The following is a 27,952-nucleotide window of genomic DNA, read 5'->3' on the forward strand; positions in this document are numbered from 1 at the left end:
CTGTGGAGGAGATGTACCAAAGTTTATTTGTGACTGACTGATACATTTTCTATAACATGTAAAGAAAGATATTGTACTTGTTTTAAATTGAAATAATAATAATAATAAAAAAAAGAATTTTAAAAAAAATAAAAATAAAAAAGATATAAAAACAGGTTATACAGGTTATAATTTCAAACTGATGGGTTGTCATGAAATTGGGCCTAACCTGCTGGGTTTTGACCATTTTTAAATCCAGAAGTGGGCAAATGTCATGCAGAATTAGCTTCATTTTTCACTTGAATCTTAAGGTCCAGTCAGCAGCTGAAGACAGCTGTAAAATACTTGCTCAGGAAAATGGGGATAGATTTATAAAATAAGGGGTTATTGAATAGGTAGAATTGGAACATGCACATCCTTACCCATATTTCCATCATGTATGAATCTATTTTTCTTCCCTTCTCTTATCCACATTTCCTGCCAATTTAGTTTTAAGAGAAGACCAGTACTTTTATGGCCAGTATTTTTAATTTTGACAAGAGTTCATTACCCAGTGCCTGTGGATGAGATTTTTCATTGAAATTACATGTCTCGATACAGGGGGCAATTCAAGCAGATGGGTCAGATGGACAGAACACAGAAGTAGGATTCAATGAAATAGGCAGTGTATCCCATATGGAAGGAGTGGGGAACGATGGCTTTATGACCTGTGGATTTCAACTCCCAGAGTCCCTGAGCCAGCATGCTTGGCTCAGGAATTCTGGGAGTTGAAATCCACAAGTCATAAAAGGGTCATCGTTCCCCACAACTGCCATATGGTGTCTTTACATTGACCACCAGAAAGCAGTACATGTCTACTTTTACCCTTACATTCATGAGACAGTTGTACTTCAGATGACTATAATATATACATGTAGCCATTAATTTACAACCATTTATTTAGTGATAATTCAAAGTTACAATGGCCCTGAAAAGTGACTTATGACTGTTTATGACTGCAGCATCCCCATGGACACATGATCAAAATTCAGATGCTTGGCAACTGACTTGGCAACATATTTATGACGGTTGCCGTATCACCTTTTGCAATCTTCTGACAAGTAGTCAATGAGGAAGTAAGTCAAGGACTCAGAATTGTATACAAGCCACATTCTCTTAAGCTAAGCTTTATAATATCTAAATGTATGTATGTACGTACAGTATACCTATTGTACATACTGTTTCTCTTTCTGAGAGCTTCCTCTACAGTAGGTGTATCAAACTTGATTTCATTGAGGGCTGCATCAGGGTTGTGTTTGACCTTGGAGTGGGGGGGGCATGGCCAGGATGGGTGTGGCCAGCTCGACGTCACTCATGTGATCAAATGCCACTTTTACTAGCCATGCGCGGCTCTCACGAGCTCCATTTTTGCTGGCAAAGCCACTGTGGGCCGGTCCTTCGCGGATCCAGCCCGTGGGCCTTGAGTTTGACACACCTTCTCTATAGCATCCTTCAAGTTTGGCAAATTGTCCTCAGACAATAAAAGCAATAATTGGGCAGTGGGGAAGAACTATGCCATTAGCCAATAACTTTAGGTATTGCCGCCTCAAATTTGAGAGTGATTTGGATTATACAATTTGGACCAACAAAATTAGTTCCCAATATTAATGGCAGAGAGATAGTCAACTCTGCTCTGTATAATGTATGAACTAATGTTTCAGCTTTAAAAACTTTTTTAAGAACAACAGAAACCAACTCCCTACAGTTGGGAGAAAAAGAATTATCAAAAGGTGCCAAAAGATCATAATGCTGGCTGCTTCAAAGGCATAATCATGATGCACTTCTTTGGTGTCAAAATCCACTCCAATGTATTTAATGATGGGAATTTGCTAAACCAGCTCCAATAATGTTCTTGATATCAGGTGCATAGCATACGGTTTCTTATATATGAGTGCAATTAGTGTCATCCTCTCTCCTCAGTCCTTTTGTATGAGACCAGGTATGCAATCCAGGAAGCTAATTTTAATACCCGAGTTGGAATTCAGTTTTACTGCTTCTGACAAAACTTGGCCAAAGCCTAAAGTTTTGCCTAGCTTCAGATACCAGTTTTGCCATTTCTGATATTGAAACTGGGGGCCATGTTTCAACTCTTGTTAGCCATGTTGTACAGCTGTGTAACACACATTCAGAGCCAGGGCTTTATAACGTGCTTCCTGTGTCAATAAAGGTCTTGTATGGCCGAGTTTGAGGATGCATTACAAAAGCTTTAAGTTGTTAAATGCCAGAAAGGTGAAGTTCAGCAATTTGACAGAATAAATCAACATCTGCCTTGTTTTCATAATGGCTTTTGGCATTTGCCTTTATAAGAGATTATATATGATAGTTTAATGCTAGGAGGGCCATCTAGTGTGCCTCCATAGGCTGCTGTTTTATATCTTTGAATTTTAGTCTGATGCATTCAAGGTCAAGTCACATTGGTAATTTATGGTTTAATCAACCCATCTGTGTTTTTTCCTCTGTATGCAGATTAGATTTAAATGCAGTCAATGCATTCAAATATGTCTATAAGTCTACATGGCATCAATAGAAATTAAGCTAGTAAAGATTTCTATAGTGGATCAAGATTTTTAGCCATTCAGAACACCAGCTGCATTCTTGATGTTTCACTGGATGTATCCTGTTATTACAAAGCAGTCACTTTCCAAGTGTTGCTTCACCACCAAAATGGATAATGTGTAATCACTAGAGGTCAACCGTCAAGAGTAGATCATCCACTGTACTCTGAAAAGCTGTATACAGAAGAACAGTCCTTAGTGAAGGAGCCATTTAATATGAACAAGACCAAACACGGGTCTAGTATGAAATCTGAAAATCAGCTATCAGTGCTTCTTTTGAAATTGTTAATATTCCTCTGGTGACAAGAGAGACCAGGTGCTTAGCTACATTCAGACTAGCGGGATTTTGTACTTGGGAGAACTGTAGTTCATTGCTCTGGGAAGTCATGGGGGTGCTTGAAATCGAATTCTTCCCAGTTTCTGAATTCCATTCTCCCTTTCGATAGAATCATATTGTATAGTGGGGGAATTAGCCAAACTATGTGGGGAAACTCTATATGGGAAAGTTGACAGCTTGTTCTCCTTATTACTTTGTCTAATCACTGAAATACACAGCAATTTAAAATATTTTTCCAGGTCCTGAATCTTCCCTCAATTGGGATCCCTGAGATGCACAGCAGCCTCTTTCAGCACACATCCATTTCCAGCAGTCTTATCAACTGTACACTGTATGGGACAGTTTTTGCAACTTTTGTACAGTAGTATTTCATTTGGACAATGGGAGTAGTGGCTGAGATACTGAGATTGCCCAACTATTACTATTCCCATAGGAGTTTTTAAAGATGTAAACAGCTGCTCCTCCAAAGTAAAATAAAAAGAGAAAGCATATGAGCATGTAACTTATAGATAAGACAAGACTTGCTCACTAAGCTAATAGAAGCAAGCTTCCCCTTATTTGTTCAGCTTTGGGGAAACAATTATAAAGCTGAACCTTTAAAAACTCCTATGGGGATAATAAGGAAGTTGGCCAAGAAAGCTTTAATATACTGTGGCATTTTTCAGCCAAGTTGTAATCTGAATGTAAGGAAAATCCTCTTCTGTAGCTAGAAATCCAAACTATTTTCAGATAAAAAGTCCACCGAATACATTTTGACAAGCTACATAAGAAACTTCTTAATATCCGTTTTATGTTCAGTAACTGATTTTTTAAAATATAGGTATTATGGTATGGGCTGAATGCAAACATGGTGAAACTACAGCGTCTTTATTTGGTGTCTTATTTATTGTGGTATGAAATCCCAGGATCTCGTTTCAGAATGATTTCTCCAGCTATAACTGTGCTGATACCTTCCTCAGAGAGTGACTTAATGTTAAGAGAGGAGGGAAGCATGCATTCCTGAGTTACAAATGCTTTAGGTATGCTGCTTAATTCTGGAGGGTTGAAATACTCACAGTTTCTTTCCTGGCAGTCATTACTTTGTCAATCTTCAGCTGATTAGGAGCTGCCTGTTCAGAATTGGCTTCTGATGTGTCATCAATCTCTCAAGTGTGTTTATGACTTAAGAAGACCGTCAGTTACAATGATAACATGAAAGAAGATAGAGGCATTGTGAAACTGGGAATTTATTTCTGGTGTGTTCCAATCTGTGGCTGATTGGAAAAAGGCTGTTATGGTTTCAGTTACAAAAAAGAAAAATGTTTCACAGGAAAAATGAAATGTACAATTGCAAATTATAATGATAAATGACTGCAAACTTAAGACTGCCTAGATGAATTACTGTTACCCAGAGGCAAGTTCACAAAAGACTTCCCAATTCTGATTACCTTGGGATTATCCTTTTCCTTTTGTATTCAAGGTGACTAACAGTGGTAACATTTGTAATCCAATCAACATTTGACCAAGATGCTTGTATTAATAAGCAATGCTATTAAATCTGAGCAAAGAATCAAATGTATAGAAGTGGGAAAATAAGCAAAAGATATCCCATAAACATTGCCCTGTAGTAACCAACTCCGACACTACCATGTTATGAAGACTTTTCTTTAAGGCCACGGTTTTGTTGCACAAAAGTGCAGTGATAGACCTTTAAACCTCAATTCTACCCAGGAAAAAAAGGCAACATTTTTTCAACAATTTATTATTTTGAAGAGGCTTGTCATTATGAAAAGTTCTGTAGAAAACTGTTTTCCCTGCTTTCAGGTTCACAGTACTCAAAAGCAGAAAACTGTTATTAGTGAAAATTCCAATAGAAACAAAGTTATGTAGGAAACAATGTTGGCACATAAAGTAAAAAGCCCTTAAACAACTTAGTTCTCAAAACAGTATCTACCATGCAACAATATTGGCAAGAAATGCCCATTTCTAATGCTCGTTACTCTCATCCATTAAGACATTAACATGGAAGACACTTAAATCTGGTTTATATAAAGTTAAATTGCATATAAATATGATCTCACCATAACTCACAGTCTTTATACAAGCCAACCACTCAGTTTAACAGTTCTAAGTAAGTAATAGGCACTTTGCCTTTCTGATTTCCTCGTTCACCCATCAACCAGTCTGAATCCATGCCAGGGACACTGTACACTGTTATCACCTAGAAGCAATAAAGAAAACATTTAAATGTGTAAACTGTAAGTCACCTTACTCTGACATAATTCTGACCATAAACAGAATAAAACAATGTCTTTTAGACAATTATCAAAAGTAAGAGTTGCAGGTACTGTGACAAGAGAAAACCCACTTCTGGATCATTCCAGATGACACTGTTTAATTGAGGGGAGGACAGCATTCCAACTCTCCCAGATAATTTAGGGGGGCAGTAATTATGAAAGACAAATCTCAGATAACCAGGCCCCATGCTATGAACAGCTTCATAGATATTAAACAAACACTGAATTGTACCATGTACAATTCCAGTTCATGAAGCAGAGGGGTTACATGGGCATAAATGGCACACCCATAACTGCTTGTGCCGCTATAGTACATGTCAAACCAGCTGCAGTTTTTGTGGGGTCTTCAAAGCTGCCCCACATGGAAACCAAAGCACGAATGATTATCTCAAGGATAATCACTCATGCTTTGGTTATTTCCCAATCCAGGCATAGGTGCCTAATAGCACAATAGAGCAATGTGTACAAACATTTTCCTGGCCACAGTGACCACCTGATCCTCATATAGGAGCCATGAATCCAAAGGTCCCCTTAACTGCACATCAGTCATGACTGGGAAAATTTAACTTTGTCTGGCATTAGATAGAACATCTTCAGATCAGGATAGTCAAAATACCACAGCCACTTAAGTCTTGTCAGGATGAGATTGAGCTGTCCCTCTTCATCCAGAACAACACAGCCTAAGATTTTGACATCATCTTCTACTTAACATGCATGAGTGGACACCAAACTGATGGATAAATTCATCCAATGTGCAACAAGAGGGACATCAAGTCCTGAGGCACCTCATATATTAGGGTCTCTGGCTTGATCTCTCTCACACATCTTCTAACAACAATTGGACCTGATCACAGAGATAAAAACCCCAGATGCTAAGCCTCCCACTCCTAATCATTGCATGGTATCAAGAAGGATCCCATGGTTGATGGTATAGAAAGTTGTCAGGAAATCAGGGAGAACCACAATCATTGTACTATTCCACCCTGATTTTGCCAAATGCCATCCACAAGCACAACCAATGCCATATCAATATTAAGCCCTGGTCTCAAATGTGACTGAAAGAGCTCTAGATAATCCATATCTGCCAAAGCCCTCTGAAGTTGTAACCTAATTAATTTCTAAACAATGTTCCCCAGCATAGAAAATCTAAAGACCAGGTGAAAAATTATGCAGGACCATTGGATCCAGCAAAGGCTTCTTGAGGATGGAACATGCTACTTTCAATGCAAATGGTACCATTCCCTCTGAATGAAGCTGAAATTATCACAAGATATATCACATCTCATCTCATGTTCACTATTCAAGTGGAGCATGGATTTAATAAACAAGTGGACAGGTTAAGAGAATGAAGATCCTTTCTATTTCCACAGGAGTTACCAGAAAAACGCACAACAGAAGAACAACACAGATCCTTGTTTCTTTTACTTTGATAAACTTATCCAGTTAAGAGTCTACTTCTGAGTGAATCTAAACGATTTTATGTGACAGATACCAATTCCTCATACCACCCTCCAAATAATTCAATGGCTCATCTTTCCCCAACAAGAAAAATGTCACTTTAAAGAGAGATGTTGGGTGGCTATCTGCAGAAATAATAGGGGCAGAAAAATAACCATGTTTTGCCCCCCGTTATTGCCATTATGGAATGCCAAATATGGGTCTTACTCATACTTGGTCAGTTTCACTCTCTGTCCTTTTCCAACAATGTTCTAGCGTTTAATCTCCCAAAGTTCCTCAGAAAAACAAGGAGCACTTTCAGATAAAGGCACAGTAGGGGCCACATAGGAACAATCCAACAAAGGCCCATCCCAGGCAATAACCAAGGCTACGTTTAACCACCTATCAGATCCTTGGCATAAAAACCCAGGTCCACCTGAAACTTCACAGGATCTATCAGTTACCTACGGTAGACCAATATAACCCTAACTCTGTATACCTGCAAAGTGAGGGGGCAATCACCAGTGAGCAAAAAGAGATCACCCAATAATCTGACCAAGGCAAAGGCTTTATGTAATATCATTCAAACCCAGATCACACTGCAATTGTTCCAAGACAAAAGGCAGATCTATCATACTTTTATAAAATATTTGCTTTTATTTAAAAATAGCAAATGATTACCTCATCTGCAAGTAGTGATAATTCACTGCTGTTTGCAGCATCATAATCATAAAGTACTCTGGCTTTTCGACTACCACTTGAGGGCTTCAATTCACCAAAGCTTGAAGAAGCTGCTGCACTGTTTATTGAAGTTAGTGAGGGTGTAACAGTAGCTGAGGACGTATTACTACAAGAACTACTTGGAATACAGGTTGAAGATGACTGGTTATTGTTGGCAAGAACCGTAGCTGGAAAGCTATAAAGGATGAACATAAAATTAATGATTACTGATAAAAACGAATGCTGTAAACACTTTCAAATAACAATTTTAATGTGGAGTTTCATCTTCCAATATAATTTTCCAAAAACAAGCAATTCAATTTTTGAACTACAAAACACAATGTACAAAAGCTTCCACAAAATATAACTTTAAAAACATAATTGTACAAGTTACAAAATATTTTACTCAAATTGTCCTGGATGATTACTTAGTCATATAAAACCAAAAAACCCTACTCTTTTCTTCAGAGGAAAAGTGTGCAATTAAATCCTATCTACAGTGATCAAATCCTGATCTTTGATGTTATGTGAACAGAAACTTTCCAGAAAGATATTCTCAAGGATTTGCACTATCATGAAATCTCAATAATCACTAAGCAAGATTTTTTTAAACCTGCCAATTCTATTTATTTTACCTCTTTAGTTAGGACACATAACTATAGCTTTGATTATTTTGTTACCTTCCAAGCTGTTTCTGAAGGTCCAACATATACTGATAACATTGTGCATAGTAAGTCAGCTGGGCTTCCACAAAGTCATTTAAACAACGAAGATGATGTGCCTATGAGGCAATAAACACAAATATTAATGACAACAAAATTACTGGGATGTTTCCATCATTTAAAAATACAAGGATGTTAATTTGGAAGATACGGGGAAATTAAAGTTTTATGGATTACCTTTATCAGCCATGAAACTGATGAATTTTACAAATTAAGACAACATAGGATAACCACTAATATAGGCAATCTTTGTTAATGCAGTAATTTGGACTAGCAATTCCATTGCTAAAACAGTGAGAATATGGTATCAGATGACCACATCAACTTAGCATAGCAGTGACAGCATTTTCCATTGTCATTGTTAAAGGTAAAGGTTTCCCTCGCTCATGTGTGCTAGTTATTCCTGACTCTAGGGGGCGGTGCTCATATCCGTTTCAAAGCCAAAGAGCCAGCACTGTCCGAAGACATCTCTGTGGTCCGTTACTGTATAATTAATTGATTTTGATTTTCTTACCCTTAACAATTAAGCAAAACTATTTTTCCTTTTACCCTGTACTTACATGTGTACTGTTGATCCCTTCCAACAGAAGTCGAGTAATTTCTGCCTGCCGGTCAAACTCACTTTGGGCTATCCGTACTTCCTGTTCAGACTGAAAAACATATTACAACTTTTCAGAGTATTGATAACACAAATTTACTTATGCTGTGGGCAAAATATAACACATGGTTCAGTAAGTAGTGGTCCTTCATTGGACTGAACAACCACCTCCCAAAACAGCCAAGCACTACATTTTTCAATGGAAGCAAGCTTATTACAAGTGTAAAAGCTATATTGATAAAATAGGTTTAAAAAAACAACATTTTCAGCTAAACAATGTTGAAAATAATTCAGGAGCTGGGTTCTGAAAAACAGCTACAGTATATTCTCATTCAATGTTATGTAGTCTTAAATCACCCCGACAGAGGTATTCATGTTTAAATGAATGCACATGTTTGTTTCAGATTAGTTGATGGAAGGTATAATTTGGGGGGGGGGGAATTGGCAGCAAGGTTGTCTACATGTCCCATTCCCTCCCCATTTTAAACTCTCAAAGCAATCAAATGGGCGCCTGAACAAGACTATGTAGTTCCAATGAGTAGTACTGAATGCTTTTCAAATACAGAATTGGAGACTGAAGCTTACAAATTAATCAATAAGCTAGATACAATAAGTATTTATCCTATGCAAAAAAATCAGAATTATCTTGTGTCATGGAGTTCATATATCTATGTTTGGAGTTCTTTGGTAATTGTTTATCATTTTGCTATGACACCACTGACTGTTGAATTAAGCAATAATATTTATCTCTGGACATCAGCAATTCACTTAGGAGTACTTACTTTTGTCACTTCCTCCGCCCATATCTTGTAAGCATAAAGATGTAAAGAAACAATAAGAATTTATATTGCTGTTTTCCTCAATGTTCATTTTTCTCCTGATATGAATTAGTGATCATTTCATGAATTTATTTTACAATGTAATGACCATAGTTTGATATTAGTTGAAGTTTATTCTACTGAATATTGTTATAGTTGATAGGGCTGTTACTAGTGTAGATTCTTACAGGCTGATTTTCCAAAATTATCATCATCATTATCCTTATTTATAATATCCATGTACTATTATGTTTTTACTGCCAGATGAGACCTTTATGCAACAATTTTCCTCATAGTAGTCTAAAATCAATTTGTAGGAAAGGAAAATGTGGAAACAGGAATCTTCAACATTCTGTCAGCAGCTTAAAACAAATAGGGTATTTTTTAAATAGATGTTCAGTTTTTGGATCCAGAATGGCTTTTGTAGGAAAGAAAAAAGGTCCCTTTGGGCTTTGATTCAGTGGAGATTTATTTTCTTTCTTGCCAGATGTCTCTGGACTCCTCTACAATGTTCAATACTAGGAGGCTATACATACATAGAGAGAAAATGCCTCATTTCTCTTGAGTATTGTACCCTCTTATAGACTTCTGGATCCAATGAATTAAATGTGTCAAAAGAATAGTCTTAAGTGTTAAGATTACCCTATATCTTAGAAAGCAATAAAAAGAATACAATGTAAATAGCAATTGACAGAATTATGACCAAATGGATGACATTTATTTTGAAAAATGGCTTATACGAGCCAAATCTATTCAAAATACAACTACTACAAACAATAATGGAAAAGTAAGTGATTTCTCTTGCTATCCAAGCCTGCCTTTGACATTTCAATAATTTAGGCCAACCAAATGATTTACCAAAAAGGACCCACTTATTGTAATTTTTATGCGTTAAAGACAATACAATATTCAAATTGCTAGCGCTCACAATTACAGTATTATGTCTTTTAAAAATCAGTATATTACATTTTAAGTACCGTAATTCTGTTCTAAAAGATTCCTATGAAAATATATATACATCAAAAGCTTCCATGATAGTATTTTAAAGTCTATTTGAAATTTCAGTAGAGCACAGTTTCTTATGTAGAAATTGTAACTTTATAAAGATGTAGTGAAAACACTAAGTGAATGGAAATATAAACGAAAGTGATGATTTATTTGAAATTAAAGTGAGACGATTAACGCTGAGAGGAATACTGCTAGCCATGATAATTAGATAATGAAATTGCCAATCAAAATATAATCATGTAGGACATCTCTTTCCAGTTTATACTATAGGCCATGAAGACAAGCGAAGCCCCATCCACGGGATGCAGGCAGCATGCAAAAACATGAATTTATTTAGTGCTAGGAAAGATAAGTGTTGATGGACTACTATGATATTAAATTAAACTCTTTATAGCCCATTTTTAACTTATTTACTGAAATTCATACATTTGTTTAAATGTTAACTGAGTATGCCACTCTATCTCTTCCCCACCTATTCATGTTAGGGGCAGATAAAAAGATTCCTAAGGAACAAAGGAAGAAAAGCACAAGTATTTTTAAACCAGAAAAAGGGGTTGATGGTGTTGACAAGACAGACAGATCATTCAGAAATGAACGGAACTTCACTTTAATTTTGAAGAACAAAAGGAGTACTCCTATAGTAAGGAAGTAACAGGATACCAATCTCTTGAGGACTGGGATTGAATGTTATAAATTCATTTTCCTAAATGCTGATATGTAAGAAAGAAACTCATGTGCTGTGAGAATGATGAAACATGATAAACCCTTATGTCTAGAAGATGCAGCTCACAGGTGTCAAATGTACGACGTCATGTTGTCATCATGTGACATATCACAATTTTTTTCACCTTCGCTAAACTGGGGGTGGAGGTGGCCAATGCGTGATGCATCCATGCCACGGGCCGCGAGTTTGATGCCCCTGAAGTAGCTGAAGAAATGTTAAGGTGTGCTTATGAAGTGGCCATGTGACATGTTTAATGTGTGTGAAGATTGACTCTGTAATTGATTATTGGAAGAAAGGTAATGTTCGTGTATAGAAATGGAAATAAAGCACAAGTTAATGCCAAAAACACAAGAGTGTTAAAATTGAATATGCAGCAAATGTTAGACTACATGACACAATCAGGAATATGGACAGGAAAATTAGTTGTCAAAATAAGTTGCGTTTTGAAAAGGAAAATGGAGTGAATATTTGCATAGGTGAACTTAAATGGCAAACTTCAAGCTGATAAAACTATGTACATTCTGCCAGTGTCTACCATTTTCATTTCTTTCAACAAACATTCATCCCTTATAACAGACCATAAGCCACCCGCCCTCTTTCTATAAGCGCATCTTAATATTTCTCTATTTGGTTCCCATCTCTATTAAATAATTAATTACTAAATAAAAAAAAATATGAGGTCTGACGTGAGGAATGAATGTTTGTTGAAAGAAGTGAAGATGGCTATAGATCCAAGGATGCTTTTGCCCACTTTGCTAGATGAAAGTAAAAGTTGGGAGATATCAGAAAAACATAAAAAGTAAATGCAGGGGGGATTGAAATACCGAAGCATATGTGGTAAAATAAGTAGACAATTTAAAAAAAATGAATGGGTGCTTAGTGAATATGGATTTAATATAAATGCAAATGACAAGTATAAAATATTTATGTTGGGGTTATGTAGTTGTAGAAAATGCAACAGAAATTTATAAAAGTAGAATGAATGGGGAAGAGGAAAATCAAGTAATGTGTAGGATGGAGTTGATGAGTTCCTAAAAAAAGGGAGGCAAGTTTAAAAAGAAAAAGGGAACACATGGAGTAGTATAAAAGTGGTATAAGCCAGAATGCTTTTCCAGATATGGAAAAAATATAATGAATGGTGCTACCCAAGGCCACCTCGCAGGGTCACTGTTGTGGGGAAATAAGAAGGAAGGAGTATTAAATCACTGCCTTGAGTCACCTATAGAGATGGGTAAAAATCAAATAATACTAACACTAGTACTAATAATATGTCTTTCTTTTTTATCTTGTACCTTTTCTAACTTACTCTTTCTTACCCATTTTCTATGCTCTAAATCAGGGGTCCCCAATCTCTGGGCCGTGGCCCGGTACCGGTCCGTGGCCAGTTGAGAACCGGGTCGTACAAGCAATGGGTGAGGAAGCAAAGTTTTATCTACACTAATGGGATCTAGGTTGCACATGAAACCATTCACTCTCCTCAGTGTGTGGAAAAATTGTCTTCCACAAAACCGGTCCCTGGTGCCAGAAATGTTGGGGACCACTACTCAAAATACTGCTGCTCACCCTAAAGGTTAATAGTACAATGGGGAGTGTTGCATGCGCATATATTATTTCCTAAATATATTCAGCAACTTAGAAGGACAAGAAACACAATAAAATTATTTAAATGATTAGTTTTTTTTCAATTAGCAAACTGCTCTTTCAGATACATCTCCACTTCCACACCCCACTGGGGTTAGATATGCCAACTGATGGGGTTCTTCATCTAAATAAATAATACTGATCAGCAGGAAAGCAAGAGGAAACACCTGAGGGAAATGTTATGAAGACAAGAGGCCAACAAACCTTCAGCCATTTTACATGCAGCAAGTTGAGCATGTAAGAGACATTTACCATAATATTATTTTCATCAGGTGGAGACAGGTTTAGTTGCTTAAAGTATAAAGACAAAAGGATGTTATGTTGTGGGAAAAAAGCTAGAAAATGCAATGTAGATCAATTAATTAGATTGCAGTATCAGTAGGCAGAGCCAAAGATATAAGAAACACATTGTCTGATCAGTGACACTTCTTGAATAATTTTTGTAATGCTTTTCAATATACAGAATGTAGTACCCACAGACTATTAGATCATCACTTATGCCTTACCTACACATCTTAGATAACACATGTAGTTCCCATTTAGCAATCATAACTCATTTGGATCTGAAAACTCAATCATTAAGTAAAGCAGTTGCTAAGTGAAATCACAATTGTGCTAATGACATGACTTCAGCTTTCCTTTGCTTTACAGACCTATGAAAGTTGCAAATTCAAGAACTGATTGTAAAGTTACTCTTTTGTCATCACTGCAAATGTGAAGAGTCACTAAACGAGGTAGTTGCTAAACGAGAACTACCTATAACTAGAAAGTTTTCAGTGCATGATCTCCCTCAGGAAACCTGCACAGGTCTTGCTATCATTTAGATCAGGGGTCTCCAACCTTGAGAAGTTTAAGACTTTTGGACTTCAACTCCCAGAATTCCTCAGCCAGCTTTGCTAGGAGTTGAAGTCCACAAGTCTTAAACTTCTCAAAGTTGGAGACTCCTGATTTAGATCAGAGATGGAAAATCTGGTCTCCTGGGTGGCCCTAGAAGTCCATCTCTTTTATTGCTGAAAACGGATAGCTGTTACTTCTCATTTTGCACTAGGGCACAAGGAGATAGACAGACAGACAGACAGACAGGTAGTAGGCAGGTAGGGAGATGGAAAGAGAGAGAGAGGCTTAGAAGTTCAACCTGTATAATATGGACTCATTCCATCATTTTATGGTCTCTCCTAAAAATATTACCACAGCTGTTGGCTAAAAAAATTGTTGCTTAGCACTCATTTAGACACAAACCATTACAGTGTAACAAAAATCTTGAGGAAAAAACATTAATATCTGCTTTTTCAATTTAGCCAATTTTCATTTTGATATATATTTGAATTAACAGTTGTCAGAATTAAGAGAAGTACAAATGATTTCTCTCAGTTTGTCAGCTGCCCTAAACAAGTAAATAAATACTTGTTTAGGGCAGCTGTAAACAAGTAAATACATACTTGTTTAGGGCATAAATAACACAGCATGTTTTTTTTTTTTAAAAAAGCCTATAAGGAAAGTGCCACAGATACAGTGAAAGCCTGCAAAGGCTAACAATTCTAATTTAAAATGCACATATATACACACAATATATCCTTCCATGAGCCAAGACAACAAGTTTGCTGTGTTGTGCTTTTATTTAATTTAAAAATGTATAAGACCACTCAATTCTATAATGATATTGGCCAGCCACAATGACCATCAGCATTATGAGTGCTGTATTTTTTATTGGATTGTGTTTTTAGTTAACCTTTCTTGATTAATGCAGGGTTTTTTGGTAGTGTTTGGATATTCTTAGTTTTTGTTTTATAAATGGACTTTTGAAAGTAGTATCTAATAATGCGTAATTATATTTGTATATCTAATACATAAATATACACCTGAAGACAAGCAGATTCTTGTCCTGCTTTTGAAATGCTTTCATCAGTTTATGACAGTTTTCAATTCTGGATCCTTTTTTTGGCATTAATTAGATGGAGGTGGTCACATGTTTATAAGCCACTGTACCTGTTAATAGTTTAGTAAATGCATCACCTTCAGCTTTTTCTGCATAGCCTGGTTATTATGATTCATGCTAACTGAGCTTTAGCTTTGATGTACTCGTATTCAGCTTTCTTTCTTGCCAGAATATCTCAGGATTAAAGCCAATATAATATTTTTCTCCTGTTCTCTATTCTTTCTTAAAATTATGTACCTGGAATTAACATTTTATAGTCTTTCTTACACCAATCTAAATTTGTTTTCTAAGTAAAATTTCAAGAATTTAATTTCCCCAATATTGTTCTAATTTCAGAGACGAGAGATTTCCTATTACAAAGTCTTCTACTAATATGTTCACAGCCACAAACCCTTTAACCTTGTTATATGACTTTAAAAAAAATTAAGAACCCACAGTGACTGTTTTTAAAGGACTGGATCCAGACTTCCTGTTCTGCAAATGAAAGATTTCCTAAAATCCATAAAAAATATTTCATCCAACTAAAGCATTCTGCCGAGGGAAGTATTTTGCTGGCTCCTCTCTTCTCTTGCAATACTCAACTAACCTCACTGGGTTGTTATTGTGGGAATAATAGGAAGAGGAAGGTGTATTAGGTATATTCACCGCCTTGAGTTACTCATAAAATAATAAAGGTGGGATAAAAATCTAATATATAAATAAATACTTTGTGGGCTCCAAAAACCTGCACAGACTTTTTCAAAGGTCTACATGACTATAAAAGAGAGTAAGGGCAAATGAGTGAACGTTTTCTATCCTTTCTGCTATTAGCAGCAATGTCTGGAATGTGAAGAACCGAGACAAAATGTTAATTAAATACAAAATTATGTATTGCGAAGTTCTTAAGAAGCAGATCCTACTTACTAAAGCACGTGCCTCTGCTACTTTTGCCTTTTTCAGTCGAGTTTTGGCAGCATCCAAATCTAGCCTTTTATTTTGTAATAGCTTGCGTTCTCTCTGGAAAAAAAAACCCAAAGCATTATTATTTCGGAGAAAATGTGAAAAAGATTCAGTTTCATTTCACAAAAATGAAATAGCGTAACTACTTCAATTTCTTGTTCCTTCTTTATCACAGAAGGCTGCATATCAGAGATTGTGTTATATTTCTTGATAATGATTCCAAAAGCTCAACTACAACAATAAAAATCATTTATTTGACCTTTCAGAATTACGTCACGTTTCATTAAGAAATTATATTAATAACTTACAGTAATTGTTTTATAGTCTCCTTCAATAAAATTTCTAAGAGGCGTAAGGAAGTTTATTGCAGCAGTCTGTATTAGTTCTCTGTCTGCTGCCCCAATTCTTTTCTGTGTTTCGCCACATTTAACAAGAGCATTTCCTGCAATTTAAAAATTGATTGCATGGTTTAATAGCAATATAAGTAGCAATATAGACATATTATAGGCATTTAAGTGTTGACACCATTTATTCAAATCATCCTTAATTGTGTATTATTACATGTTTAAATACTACAATTTTTATAGTATGTTCAAAATATTATTTTCAGTACCCATTACATAGCTTCAAAACGTAAAGGTATAGAACACTTTCAGAACAATGAAGATAAATTATTCATCATAGAAATAGTATCTAGTTAACTTCATTCCAGTCATATAAACTAATAGCTGCAACTTGCCATATGCTGTTCCTGGGCCAAATTCATTTCCAGCATCAATCATATGCTGGCCCTGTAGTTCTGGATTATTCAGACGACTTGGTGCTTTGCGATCCAGTTTCTCATAAACAAATTCTTCTATTCTAGCATCTGGCAAAAAAAATAAAACATAACATTTCTTTGTTACAGGAAATTCTTGGATGGAATGAAATGTGAGAATGAGCTTGGAAGTGGGGGTGGTGAGGTGAGAAGAAATATATCGCCTAGGGAATGATCAGCTAAAATGAAAAGCCCAGAATTAAGTAACAGACAAAAAAAGAAACTTAGATAAAATCCATACTAATTTATCATGGGTAAAAAAAGATAGCAGGAGACTTGTACTTTCAGACTTGCCGATTTTGTAAATGTAGCCTTACATTAAATTAGAATTAGTTCATCCTGTCATATTTCCTGTCTGGTCTACTTGAGAAGCTGACCCTGGGTTGCATCCAATCATTCAGCAACTATTCATAGTTCTACAGCATTGAACAAATGGGATTTATTATTCAATCCTTGGAGAAACAGCCATCATAGTGTCCCAATAGTCATGTGATCTGGGTGCCTGGCTTGCAATTTGGAGCCGTGTTACATGACTGCAATTTCTGATGTTATCTGCCAGCTTTCTAACAAGCAAAGTGAATGGGGAAGATGGCAGGAAATTGGAAGTCATTCCTGTTGATTTTTCATCCTCCTTCACTCTGTAGTGCTTACCTGTAGCACCCTCACCAGCCACCTACTCACTGTATAGTACCTGCACCCTGCACCCACCCACCCACCATGGCAACCATGCTCTCCCTTGCATTACCTGCCTAGGACTCCCACCTGTTCCCATTCAATGATCTGCACAATCTGGGGTTATAATGGCAACTGGAACTGCTGGGATTGCCATTGCTAAGCAATGTGGTCACATGACATACTTTATGATCACATCACTTAACAATGGAAATCCTGGCCCCAATTGTCATTGTAATTTGACGACTATATATATAACCAAACTTGTATATTTTATAATAATAATAATAATAAAAGTTTCCCCTGTCTAGTCATGTAGAACTCTCGGAGGTGGGGCTCATCTCTGAAGGAGCCAGAGTTGCCCGAAGACTCTTTCCGTGGTCATATGGCTAGCATAACTATATGCTGAGGAAAACTATTACTGTCCCACTGAAAGCTATTTATCTATTCACATTTGCATGCTTTCAAACTGCTAGGTGGGAGGAGCTGGGGCAAGGATGGGAGCTTACCCCATTGTGCAGTGCTCGGTCCCAAACCCAGGCTGTCAGCTTTCCATCTGACAAGCTCAATGTCTCTAACCACTCAGTCATCGTGCCCCCATAATAATAATATAATCAAATAAATTATTGCTGAAGGGCAGTACAATGTGATGGCAAGGGAAGGGAAGGAAGAAGACCATGTTAAAATTCTACTTCAATGATATAAGTTCACTGGCTGACTTTGGGCTGGTCACATTCTCTCAGCCCAACCTGTTTGAAAGGGTTGATGCTATGAGGAATAGTTGGAGGAAAGAGTGCTAAATGCTGTCTTGAGCTACTCAATGAAAGCTCGGGCAGGCACAAATCTAATAAGAAAGGCTTTTAATAAATCAATTTTCAGAACTGTAGCATTGAATTAAGTTTAGTTATATTAAAGTAGCATAAAGCTTTGAATAATTAGTTGGTTATTTCTGCTTCAACAAACCTTGAATTTCTGACATTCAAAGAGTTATACTATCAATTTTATTTCATCCTAATCACTTAAGAAATTATAAGTTTGGTCTTTATTTTGAATCAATTTGTTTTGCGAAATTGTAAGCTTAGTGTTATAGTTTTAAGTTAACATTTTAAGTTCTGTAATTATTGCATTATTTGTATATATTTGTACAACTAAAAGATGACATGTGGGTTCATGAAGAATTAAGTGCTAGTTCCTCAGAAGTTAATAATTCAGGTTACATTATATATGCATGTAGAATGTATCAAAATGTAAATAATGGCAAAAGAGAAATAAAGTTCTGCTCTTACTTGGATTTGGTTGCAACAACACTTCTGTCTGTTTCATAATCTTTTCTGTCCATTGTTTTGTACAATCTGCCTTACACAAAAGATTTTCTAGGTGAGCATCGAATTCTGTCTTCTCTGCTTGCCCAAGTTTCTCTTCTGTAAACTATATTAATTAAACAAACAAAAGCACTTCTCAAGATATGAGCAATATAAATTGATCAGCAAAAATAGAAAAAAATAGAAAAGATTGTCTCAATTTACTCATTTAGTTTTTTTATTTTCATATTACTTTTAAAAAAAACCTCTCTTCTGTTGTATTTAGGTAGAATGTTAAAATAGGCATGCTTTTGAATGGCTTTTCAAATACAATATATACCATTTTCTATAACTGTTGTCATATCTTACTGGTCTATACTCATATGGGCTTTTATACATATGGACATATGTATAAAAGTGTCAATAGAATGTGACACTTTCAGTAGTGACAAGAATCAACACTCTTTCATTTTTGCACGTTTTCCCAAAGTAAATAACCCAGCAGGAGTTTATTGCTCTGAGAAGAGAAAAGAGAACTCAAAATAATTTCAACTTTTAAATTCTCTCTTTGGCAGAAAAAACACATGGGGAAAAACACACAATAGCAATTATATACACTCTGCTGATTCACAGCATGTATTTATGAATAGGTTCCCAGGTTTCAAAATATTTCCATTATATTTAAAGTGGAGCAGAAGACGAAGGGCAATAATTTGCTGCCAGAGTTGCCAATATATTGGTATATTTATTTATTTATTGAATTTATTCATCACCCATCTCTCTGTCATTCAATAAAACAATATTATAAAAGACTAAAACAGTAAGATAATGAATACAACAAAATTAACAAAGCAATAATTAAGCTAGCAGAGGGGCATGCAATGGAGTAGAGGTTAAATCTTCTAATTCATAACCACCTCTAGGATCGTGACCCGTCAAAACCACGGTCCACTAAAGCGTGCCCAATTAAAGCGCGTACCTGACGTCATCAGCAGCGCGACAAATACGACCGCGGAGAAAAAAGGGTGCTTTAAAAAGCGCTTTTAAAGCAAGCCGATTCACATAAAGGTAAGGGTTAGGGTTAGGTTAAGGGATAGGGTTACGTTAAGCGTTAGGGTTAGGGTTAGGTTAAGGGTTAGCGTTAGGTTTAGGGTTAGGTATAGGGTTAGGTTTAGGGTTAGGTTAAGGGTTAGGCTTAGGGTTAGGTTTAGGGTTAGGTTTGGGGGGGTTAGGTTTAGATTTATGCGTTACTTTTAAGTTTACCGCTCACAGCGTGCTGTTTTCGTCGCGCTGTGATGACGTCACGTACGCGCTTTCGTCGAGCGCGCTTTAGTCTACCGCACACACACACACGCACACACGCGCCAATTAGAGAACCAGATTTTAAGATCTTTCTGGAAGATCCAAAGGGTTGGTGCAGATCTCACAGAGGGGATACAATGCTCCAGAGGGAGGACGCGGAGAGAAGGCTCTTCTCCTAAACCTCTGCAAGTGGGATCGGCCAATCCCATTGGATGAGATGGTGCCTTGGGTAGCATGAAGATAAATATTACTTGATTCCAGAAGCTGTTTGCCTCAGCATTATGGAACATCCCTTCCTTTCCCACCAATATGGACATGTTCCGTGTTAAAGAAAGAAATCTTTCCTCCTCACAGCTTCAGAATTTGAGGGGAAGGGGCAACAATGTAAGAACAAATAATGACTGGCTATTAAGGGTTTGCATCCTCGATGAAAAGCCTTCCTTTGGTAACATGTTTAAGCAAGCGATGCCTGTGCAATTCCTGAAATTTGTTATCCTTTGCAATCTGATTCATCACAAACTATCTTTGTCGGCCTGACAGATGATCTGTAGAAAAGGTCAGGCAGGGTGTGGCTGGAATAGTTTCCCTAAATCTCTTAACAGCTTTCAGTACCATTAACTGCATGGTATCCTTCCATTTAGTTTGTAAGTAGGACGCAGAAGATGTGGTGGCTCATTTCTAACAACTGTTTTCAGAAAGGGACTTTGCTAGATTATCATTTGACACCCCGTTATGTGCTTATGCTAAAAGAAGATATATCATTTTAGTTCTACATAAGAATGTCAGTACTTTGGGAATGTTGTACCCAGAATCACTTGACAGAGAGATGGGTGGTGAATAAATTTAATAAATAAATAAATAATTTTTTTTACAGTAATTGTACAATATATATATTTGTCTCTAGAATTATACGACTAAATAAATTAATTAAAAACAATTTATTTATCTTTTTTGTATTCTGTAGATTGAATGTTTTTCCTGGACCTTGGTAGTTTATGCAGATATTGTTCAAATTATTCAGATTAGAACTGCTCTCTCTCTCTCTCTCTCTCTCTCAAGGACTAGGTTCACATTTAAGGAATGCTGAAGCATGTTAATCCAGCTTCTTTATTAAAATGGAATAGCATACATATCCCTATGATCTCTCTTTCACAAGATGAGCTTGATTATTATTGATTTTCTGAACAGTTTGCTGCAGTAATTAAGGTGTTGGCCTAGAAATCAGGAGAGTAGGTTCTAGTCAGTGACGTGTGGTGAGGTTTATGGCTGGTGAGGCAAGCGGGCAAAAGCCGCCCTATGTCGGACACCGCGGCGGGGCGTTCGGACGCCCTGGCGCTGTGTCCGTCATAGGGGCGGGTTGCCTCTATGCTGGACACCACGGCGGAGTGTTGGGATGCCCCGGCGCTGTGTCAGCCATAGGGGCGGGACACCTCTATGCCAGACATTGTGGAGGGGCATTCAGATGCCCCGGCGCTGTGTCCACCATAGAGGCGGGACGCCTAGCGGCAGGGCAGCTTTTGCCTCTAGCGCCGGGGCAGCCGCCCTGCTGCCCCGGAGCTAGAGGCAAAAGCTGCCCTGCCACTATGTCCGACATAGAGGCGCCTCTATGGCGGACACAGCGCCAGGGCATCCGAATGCCCTGCCGCTGTGTCCAACATAGAGGCGTCCCGCTATGTCCAAAAGCCCTGCCGCTATGTCCAAAAGCCCTGCCGCTATGTCCAAAAGCCCTGCCGCTATGTCCAAAAGCCCTGCCGCTATGTCCAAAAGCCCTGCCGCTATGTCCGACATAAAAAACGTGCCAGCCCGCACGCCAGCAGAGGCGGGTAAAACACACACACACAAATTACTTACAATAATACAATTACTTACAAATTACATTAATTTTGAGTTCCTCCCCCTCCCTCCGACCCACATACCTTTTCCAGCTGTTTCACAGAAGATTTCAACTCTGCTCTTGTCTGCCATGATGAAAATGTGAAAATGTAAAAATGTAAAAGGAAAAAGGCAAGAGCTACTGAGGTCAGGCTGGATTAGCTGCTGCCAGAGTCTCCAATGGATGACTCTGCTTAACTGTTTAAAAAAGCCTCTTAAAAAAGTGCCCTCTAGAGGAGGAGGCGAGAGAACCACTTGCCTCATCTACATAAGGAATTTTTCGGCTTTTAACCCTTGCTTAACTCTGCTCGAGTGATCATAAAGATAGACTAAATGAGGCACGTGGTTCCCCCGCCTCCTCCTGTAGAGGGCACTTTTTTAGAGGCTTTTTTAAACAGTTAAGCACTAACTGTGACTCTGGCAGCAACTACCTCAGTCTTTTTCCTTTTACATTTTTTTTTCTTTTCATGATGACAGTGGTGAGGCCCTGCCTCCCCTGACTGCACGTCCCTGGTTCTAGTCTATGTTAGGCATGAAAGCTAATTGGTGACTTTGGTCCAATTAGTACTGTCTCTCTCTGTCTCTCAGTCCAATCTATCTCACAGGGTTATTTTTGTTGAAAAAAAACAGGAGGAAGAAGAAATATTATATATGTTTACTGCCTTTAATTACTTATAAAGTAATTAAGTGGGATAAAAATAATCTAAAAAACAAAATATTCCAGAAGATTGCCTCTAAATATGACATTTCAATCAATACCAAATAACAAAAATGAACTACTAAGCTTATGATTAATCTCTCAAAAATTGAGATTTAGAGATACCTTTAAATATTGCTTTATTTCGTTGTGAACTTTCACAAATGCTAAAGAAGTATGCTATAGTTACCGTATGGTAAGTATTTGGTGTTATATAATGTGTAAATGAAATGCATGAGAATGTTGGGTAGAATCTCCAGTATGCAACTTTTATTAATTAATATCTTGACAGAGATATGAATTTGTGCAGGTAATCTCAAAAGACTATGTGACATACATTTTATGGACCAGTTATACAAATAACCTTTTGCATACAATTATGTAAGAAAATAGAGAGTAGACAAATATCTAATTCATGATAACAATACTACCATGATAACATATAAATTGACAATAGTATTACTATTACTATGATGACTTACTAGTACAAAAATTATTGGAGCCTCTATTAACTAGTTTAACTCAGATCAAAACTATATTTATTTGTAGTCAAGAAAATGCAAAATGAAGCAGTTAATTTTTTTTCATATAAAAGTGAACAAGTCAGCATCATAAGACAAACATTATAGGATCTCTCAACGGGAAGAGAGTTTTGTTTGTTCTTGTTCCAGCACCAAAGAACAAACTACAAATGAAGATATGTAGTTTTTAAAATAGAGGAAGTGTATGGAAGTACAATAGCCTGTAAAGTACCATATTTTTCAGAGTATAAGATGCACCTTTTTCCCTCAAAAAAGAGGCTGAAAATCTCGGTGTGTCTTATACACTGAATACAGCATTTTTTGCCTCCTGAAACTCCACCCCCTACATCAAAATGGCCGTGCATAGCTTGTAGAAAGCTTTCAGAGAGCTCCTGGGGGCTGGGGAGAGCAGAAATGAGTAAAAACGGGCTATTTTTTGCTCAATTTTGCCTCCTCCAGCCCCCAGGAGCACTCTATAAGCCTCCTAAAGGCTATCCATGCCCTCTTTTTTTTTGACAAAAAATGGGTCCATTTTTGAGAAAAACGGGCTGGTTTTTGCTCTTTGGGAGGGGGCACCTCCAGGAGCACTCTACAAGCCTCCTAAAGGCTATTCATGCCTTTTTTGGAAAAAGAAACAGGGAGGTTTTGCAGAGTGCAAAACTTTTTTTTTAATTTTCCTCTTCAAAACCTTGCTGCGTCTTATACTCCAAAAAATACAGTAATTTAAAGAAGCACTCGTATTTAAGAAAAATGCTAACTTTTATTTATATTAATCTTTAGCAATTAGCTTGAAGAATGGGGACAAGACATCTGTAATCTGGATCTTTTCGTTTTCTGATTGGCAAAGGGCTCCAAGGCATGACTCAGTGATGGGTTGGTACACTGCTAATTGCATCTTTGAAAGAGTAGATGATGTTGCTTGTTTAGGAGAAGGTGGTAGTATACCTCTTTCTCATGACACGATAGCTCAGACTGGAAATTCAGGACAACTATCCATTAATCTCCAACCAACCCTTTCTAAGGAAAATTGTTGAGACAACTTTGGGGCAACAGCTGCAGAAAGCCCCGGGGAAACAGATTTTCTAAACTAATTCCATTCTTAATTCAGACCTATGTATGCCACCAAGATTACAAAACAATGGTTACTCATTGGGTCATCATTTCAGAGAGATATCCTTACCTAATCGGAGAAACAGAATGACCATGAGCACGGCAGAAAAGCAATGGGAGTGACTTCTGACTTCCTCATTGACTTTCCTTGTAGAAAGCTGGCAGGGAATATTGGAAATGATGATCATATGACCATGGCTGAGTGTAACAGCGACCACAACTTTGCAAAATGTCAATCCTACAGGAGTCATGGGTCCTACATTTTGTAAGTTAGCCTGTTAGAAGTATGTTGATTAAAATACCAGTGACCTACATTGCACTGTTTCACCCAATTGAAGGTCACAATCAAACACAAGAGTTTTAATAGTATATAGATGCTCGTGGATGATCTCTAGTGACATTGGGATATGCAATGCAATCTGTTTGGCATTGCTTTATCTCTGAGCAGCTTTCAATACCGCATATATCTATAAATAAAAAATAGTATAAACTTGGAGATTTTGCAAAGAGCCATTAGTGTTGGTGGCCTGAATGAAAAAAGCAAGAGACGAGCTGCGCAAACATCTGTTTTGCATATTATCTGTTTTCCACCCTCTCTCTTCTGAGTTCATTTGCGATCTAAACAATTGTAAATAAAATGCAGTATATATTATAAAAAGAAATGTGTAAAACCATCTCTCTCTCTCCCTCTCCCTCCCTCCCTCTCCCCTATACTGTTCCTTAGTTGTGAAAAATTCAGCCAGAATATTTGGTATTTTGGAAATGAGTTGACTTAGTCTTAAATGTTCTTTAGCATGTTTACTTTACAATATGCATAGCCTAGGATTAGGCTATTTCTAAAGAATTCTGGACAAGGTACAAAGTCAAAGCAAACAAAATAAAAAACCAGTATACAATAAGTTACAATAATATTAAACATTAAATTGATTGGATATCCACAAAACAAATCCAACTAAACTCAGGGCTGAACATATGCTGGAATAAAATTGATCTTGGTAGGAAATGCCGGCAATATAGGGAAAGGTATGTCACAAAATCGGGGTGACAAAACCACTATGACATCAGCATACTTTTCATTTTGTTATTCTATCCCTATATATAACTTTTAACATCATACAATGAATTAAGTCAAGATTTGCATAATTAACTATTAATACTATCAATAAATAAACTGTACTTAGCCAATGAAGGCTCACCTCAAAATGTAAAGCAGATCAATTGTGTTTAGGATCAGGATAGGGAGCCTTTAAAAAACTCTGGAACTATAGGCTAGACTGGAAAATCAATAATGACAGAAGGCATTGGCAACCATTCTTATTGGTGCCCAGAAAACTACATAGACATGGCCACGGTGTTACCAGCAACTAAAAGAAAACATTACTATTACCCTGCTTCCATCATTAGTTTATATTTAAGAAAAGAGATCAGAAAAATATCATAAAAACCAAATGGAAGGTTTAAAATTAATATATAATACTGTGTTTCCCAGAAAATAAGACAATGTCTTATTTTCTTCTGACCCCCAAAATAAGCACTTGGCCTTATTTTCAGGGAGGTCTTATTATTTTTGAGGTTCAGGAGGTGGCGAGCGTGGTCACCTCATGGCTATTGCTGTGTTGCAATATTTTCGGGGAGGGTTTATTTTCAGGGGAGGGCTTATTTTAGCTCATGCACTCAAAAGCCCAATTGGGCTTATTATTTGGGGAAGTCTTATTTTTGGGGAAACAGGGTAGCACTTTAAGGGTGGGGCAAAAAAAAGTTTAACATAGTTCTAGTTGTATTGGAAATTATGCAACTAACAGAATTTTACCAAAAAATGAAATGCCATCCTGTTATTAACAAGAAAAACTTAAAAGATCTCCAGTAACTTTGTGCTATGGCAACAATTGCACAACGCAGGAAGTCTGATGTAAGTGTAGTTAGGAACAAAATAAAGCCACTAATTCACCCAATCTACCAATAATGCAAATATAAAAAAGTGAATGTTAAGCAACCATAAGACTTTACAGACAGGCATTTTCCTTTTGCAAAGTTAAACATAATCTCAATATGCGGAGTCAGCTGTACGAAGTTACTCTTGATCTTAAGCTAATAATAGCTGAGAGCCCATGTTTTATTTTTGTTTTTCAAATGTTACAAAGGGAGACGCATGGAGAGCAAGGAGGAGGCCTCGCTTTGTTTTTTTATATTATGATTTTACTTGTACTGCATTATTCCAAAATGACAGTACCGAAGGCTAGTGTCTATAAAAGCCAGCAGCCACATACAGTTAGCCTAATGGCTTGCAATTATTTGCCTGCAGAAATCTAATTTAAGTGAAACAATGGTGGCACAAGAACCTTGCTGGATCAAACTGCAGGGCCATCTAGTCCAGCATTTTGTGTCACAAAGTAGCCAGCGGAGATGCACTTTGAAAGCTTCAGGGCCAGAATGAATGGCAACATTTTCATTCCCAAAATCCAGTCCCGAATTGAAGACATCAGCTTGCCATTTGATTTACAAGGTTAGCAAGCAGCTATCAATATAAGTCAAGACCCACCCACCCACCCACCCCGCCCTCCCAAAATCTTCCATCAACCTGTCCAAGCCTTTTTTTTTTAATAAAAATCACCTGCCCTGGCTGCTATTATTATGAACAGGCTTGAAAAATTTCATAGCGTAGTTATTGTTGCGGGGGAAAAAAACCACTATTTTTGCACTGTCAGTCCCAGCATTGAACTCTTCACACGTCGTCTTAGGGCCATCGGCGGTTCCCCACCACCCGTCTTCGTCTTCCTTCCGTCTCCTCCCTTCCTCCCTTTCGCGGGAAACGCCCCCCCCCCCGCAAGCCTCCGAGGAGACGGGGAAGGAGGCTGGCAAACCGAAACGGAATAAAAGAAAGCCCAAAAAGTGGAGGAGGGGGGGGGGGAGAGGGCGAAGGCCGGGAAAGAGAAACCTTTGCGTAAGCGCTGGAGCTGCGGAACGGCGGGCATTAAACCCGCGGCGCTTCCCCCCCCCCTCCCCAGGCGGTGAGGACAGCCGTCGGGCAAGGGGCACCAAAACAGCCCCACCCGCCAACCCCATTATCCACGCCTCTCTGCCTTCTCCGCGTATGCAGACGGCCCGGCAGAGCTGAGAAAGGAGGAGGAGGAGGAAGACTAGGCCTAATTTGGCTCCTGATCAACCGGTTGCTGCCCCAATGCCAGAAGAGCTGGCTTCTATGCCAGTTGCGGAGGGGGGAGACGCCAGGCGAGGGGTGGGGGGGGGGTCTGGCGCGTGCAGCAACGGCCTGGCCAACGCCCGAGCCTTTCTCTGAGAGGAGACGACTCTTCCTCAGGAAGGCTTCGCTTCCTCGGCATTGCGCTGCCTTCCTTACCTGGACGGCTCGGCTGAGGAACGTGCCAGCGTCAGCCGCCAGCTTCTTCACATTGAAATCCATAATATTCATCTTTAACCAGAGCCGACCAATTTGGGGGTGGTCGGGGGTAGTGGCGGCGGCGGCGGCGTGCCGCCCACCACACTTCCTCCCTCTGGAAGCGCCGGGCGAAGGCGAAAGGCGAAGGCGGTGGCCAGTGGAAGGGTGGTGCCAGCCCGCAACAGGGCCTTGGCCAGGAGTTACGAAACCGGCAACCAATTGGATGCCTCGAGCTCGTGGGCGGAGCCAGGAGCGAGAACGGAGAAGGCACAGCTGCTAAGGACGCTCCGCCCATCCACACCCCACACTTCTCCCCCTGCCCCCCCCCCCCCGCCATCCCAATGACGAGCTTCCTAAGAGGATCTTAAGGGAAAGGGCCTTCGGAGTCTGGGCGTGATCATTTCCTCAGCCGCTGCGGTGTAGATTAGATTACAACGCCCGGTCACGTAGTGATCTCTTGAGAGGTGGTGTCTAAGGAGTAGCTACGACGTGGATCCCCCCCTCCCTCTGTAATTACTGTTTGGTTGCTTTTTCAGA

General features: G+C 38.1%; 1 protein-coding gene across 3 annotated transcripts; it reads right to left on the reverse strand.

Moving 5' to 3' along the window:
* Positions 1-4,118: 4,118 nt before the first annotated feature.
* SH3GLB1 (SH3 domain containing GRB2 like, endophilin B1) lies at positions 4,119-27,580 on the reverse strand. Of its 3 annotated transcripts, none has more exons than XM_032217838.1 (9): positions 27,377-27,580; positions 18,505-18,646; positions 16,469-16,597; positions 16,038-16,171; positions 15,694-15,786; positions 8,626-8,715; positions 8,024-8,124; positions 7,305-7,539; positions 4,119-5,110 (listed from the first exon to the last, which is right to left on the reverse strand). In XM_032217838.1, exons 1-9 carry the CDS (start codon positions 27,446-27,448, stop codon positions 5,003-5,005), a joined length of 1,104 nt encoding a protein of 367 aa, XP_032073729.1. In that variant the 5' UTR covers positions 27,449-27,580; the 3' UTR covers positions 4,119-5,002. The 3 variants fall into 3 exon arrangements, with proteins under 3 accessions (XP_032073729.1, XP_032073730.1, XP_032073731.1); XM_032217839.1 differs by lacking the exon at positions 27,377-27,580 and adding an exon at positions 24,092-24,176; XM_032217840.1 differs by lacking the exon at positions 18,505-18,646 and having other exon boundaries at positions 27,377-27,465.
* Between the last annotated feature and the right edge of the window lie 372 nt (positions 27,581-27,952).

The sequence above is a fragment of the Thamnophis elegans genome, chromosome 5 (genome assembly GCF_009769535.1).
Source record: "Thamnophis elegans isolate rThaEle1 chromosome 5, rThaEle1.pri, whole genome shotgun sequence".
In the NCBI taxonomy this organism is placed as follows: domain Eukaryota; kingdom Metazoa; phylum Chordata; class Lepidosauria; order Squamata; family Colubridae; genus Thamnophis; species Thamnophis elegans.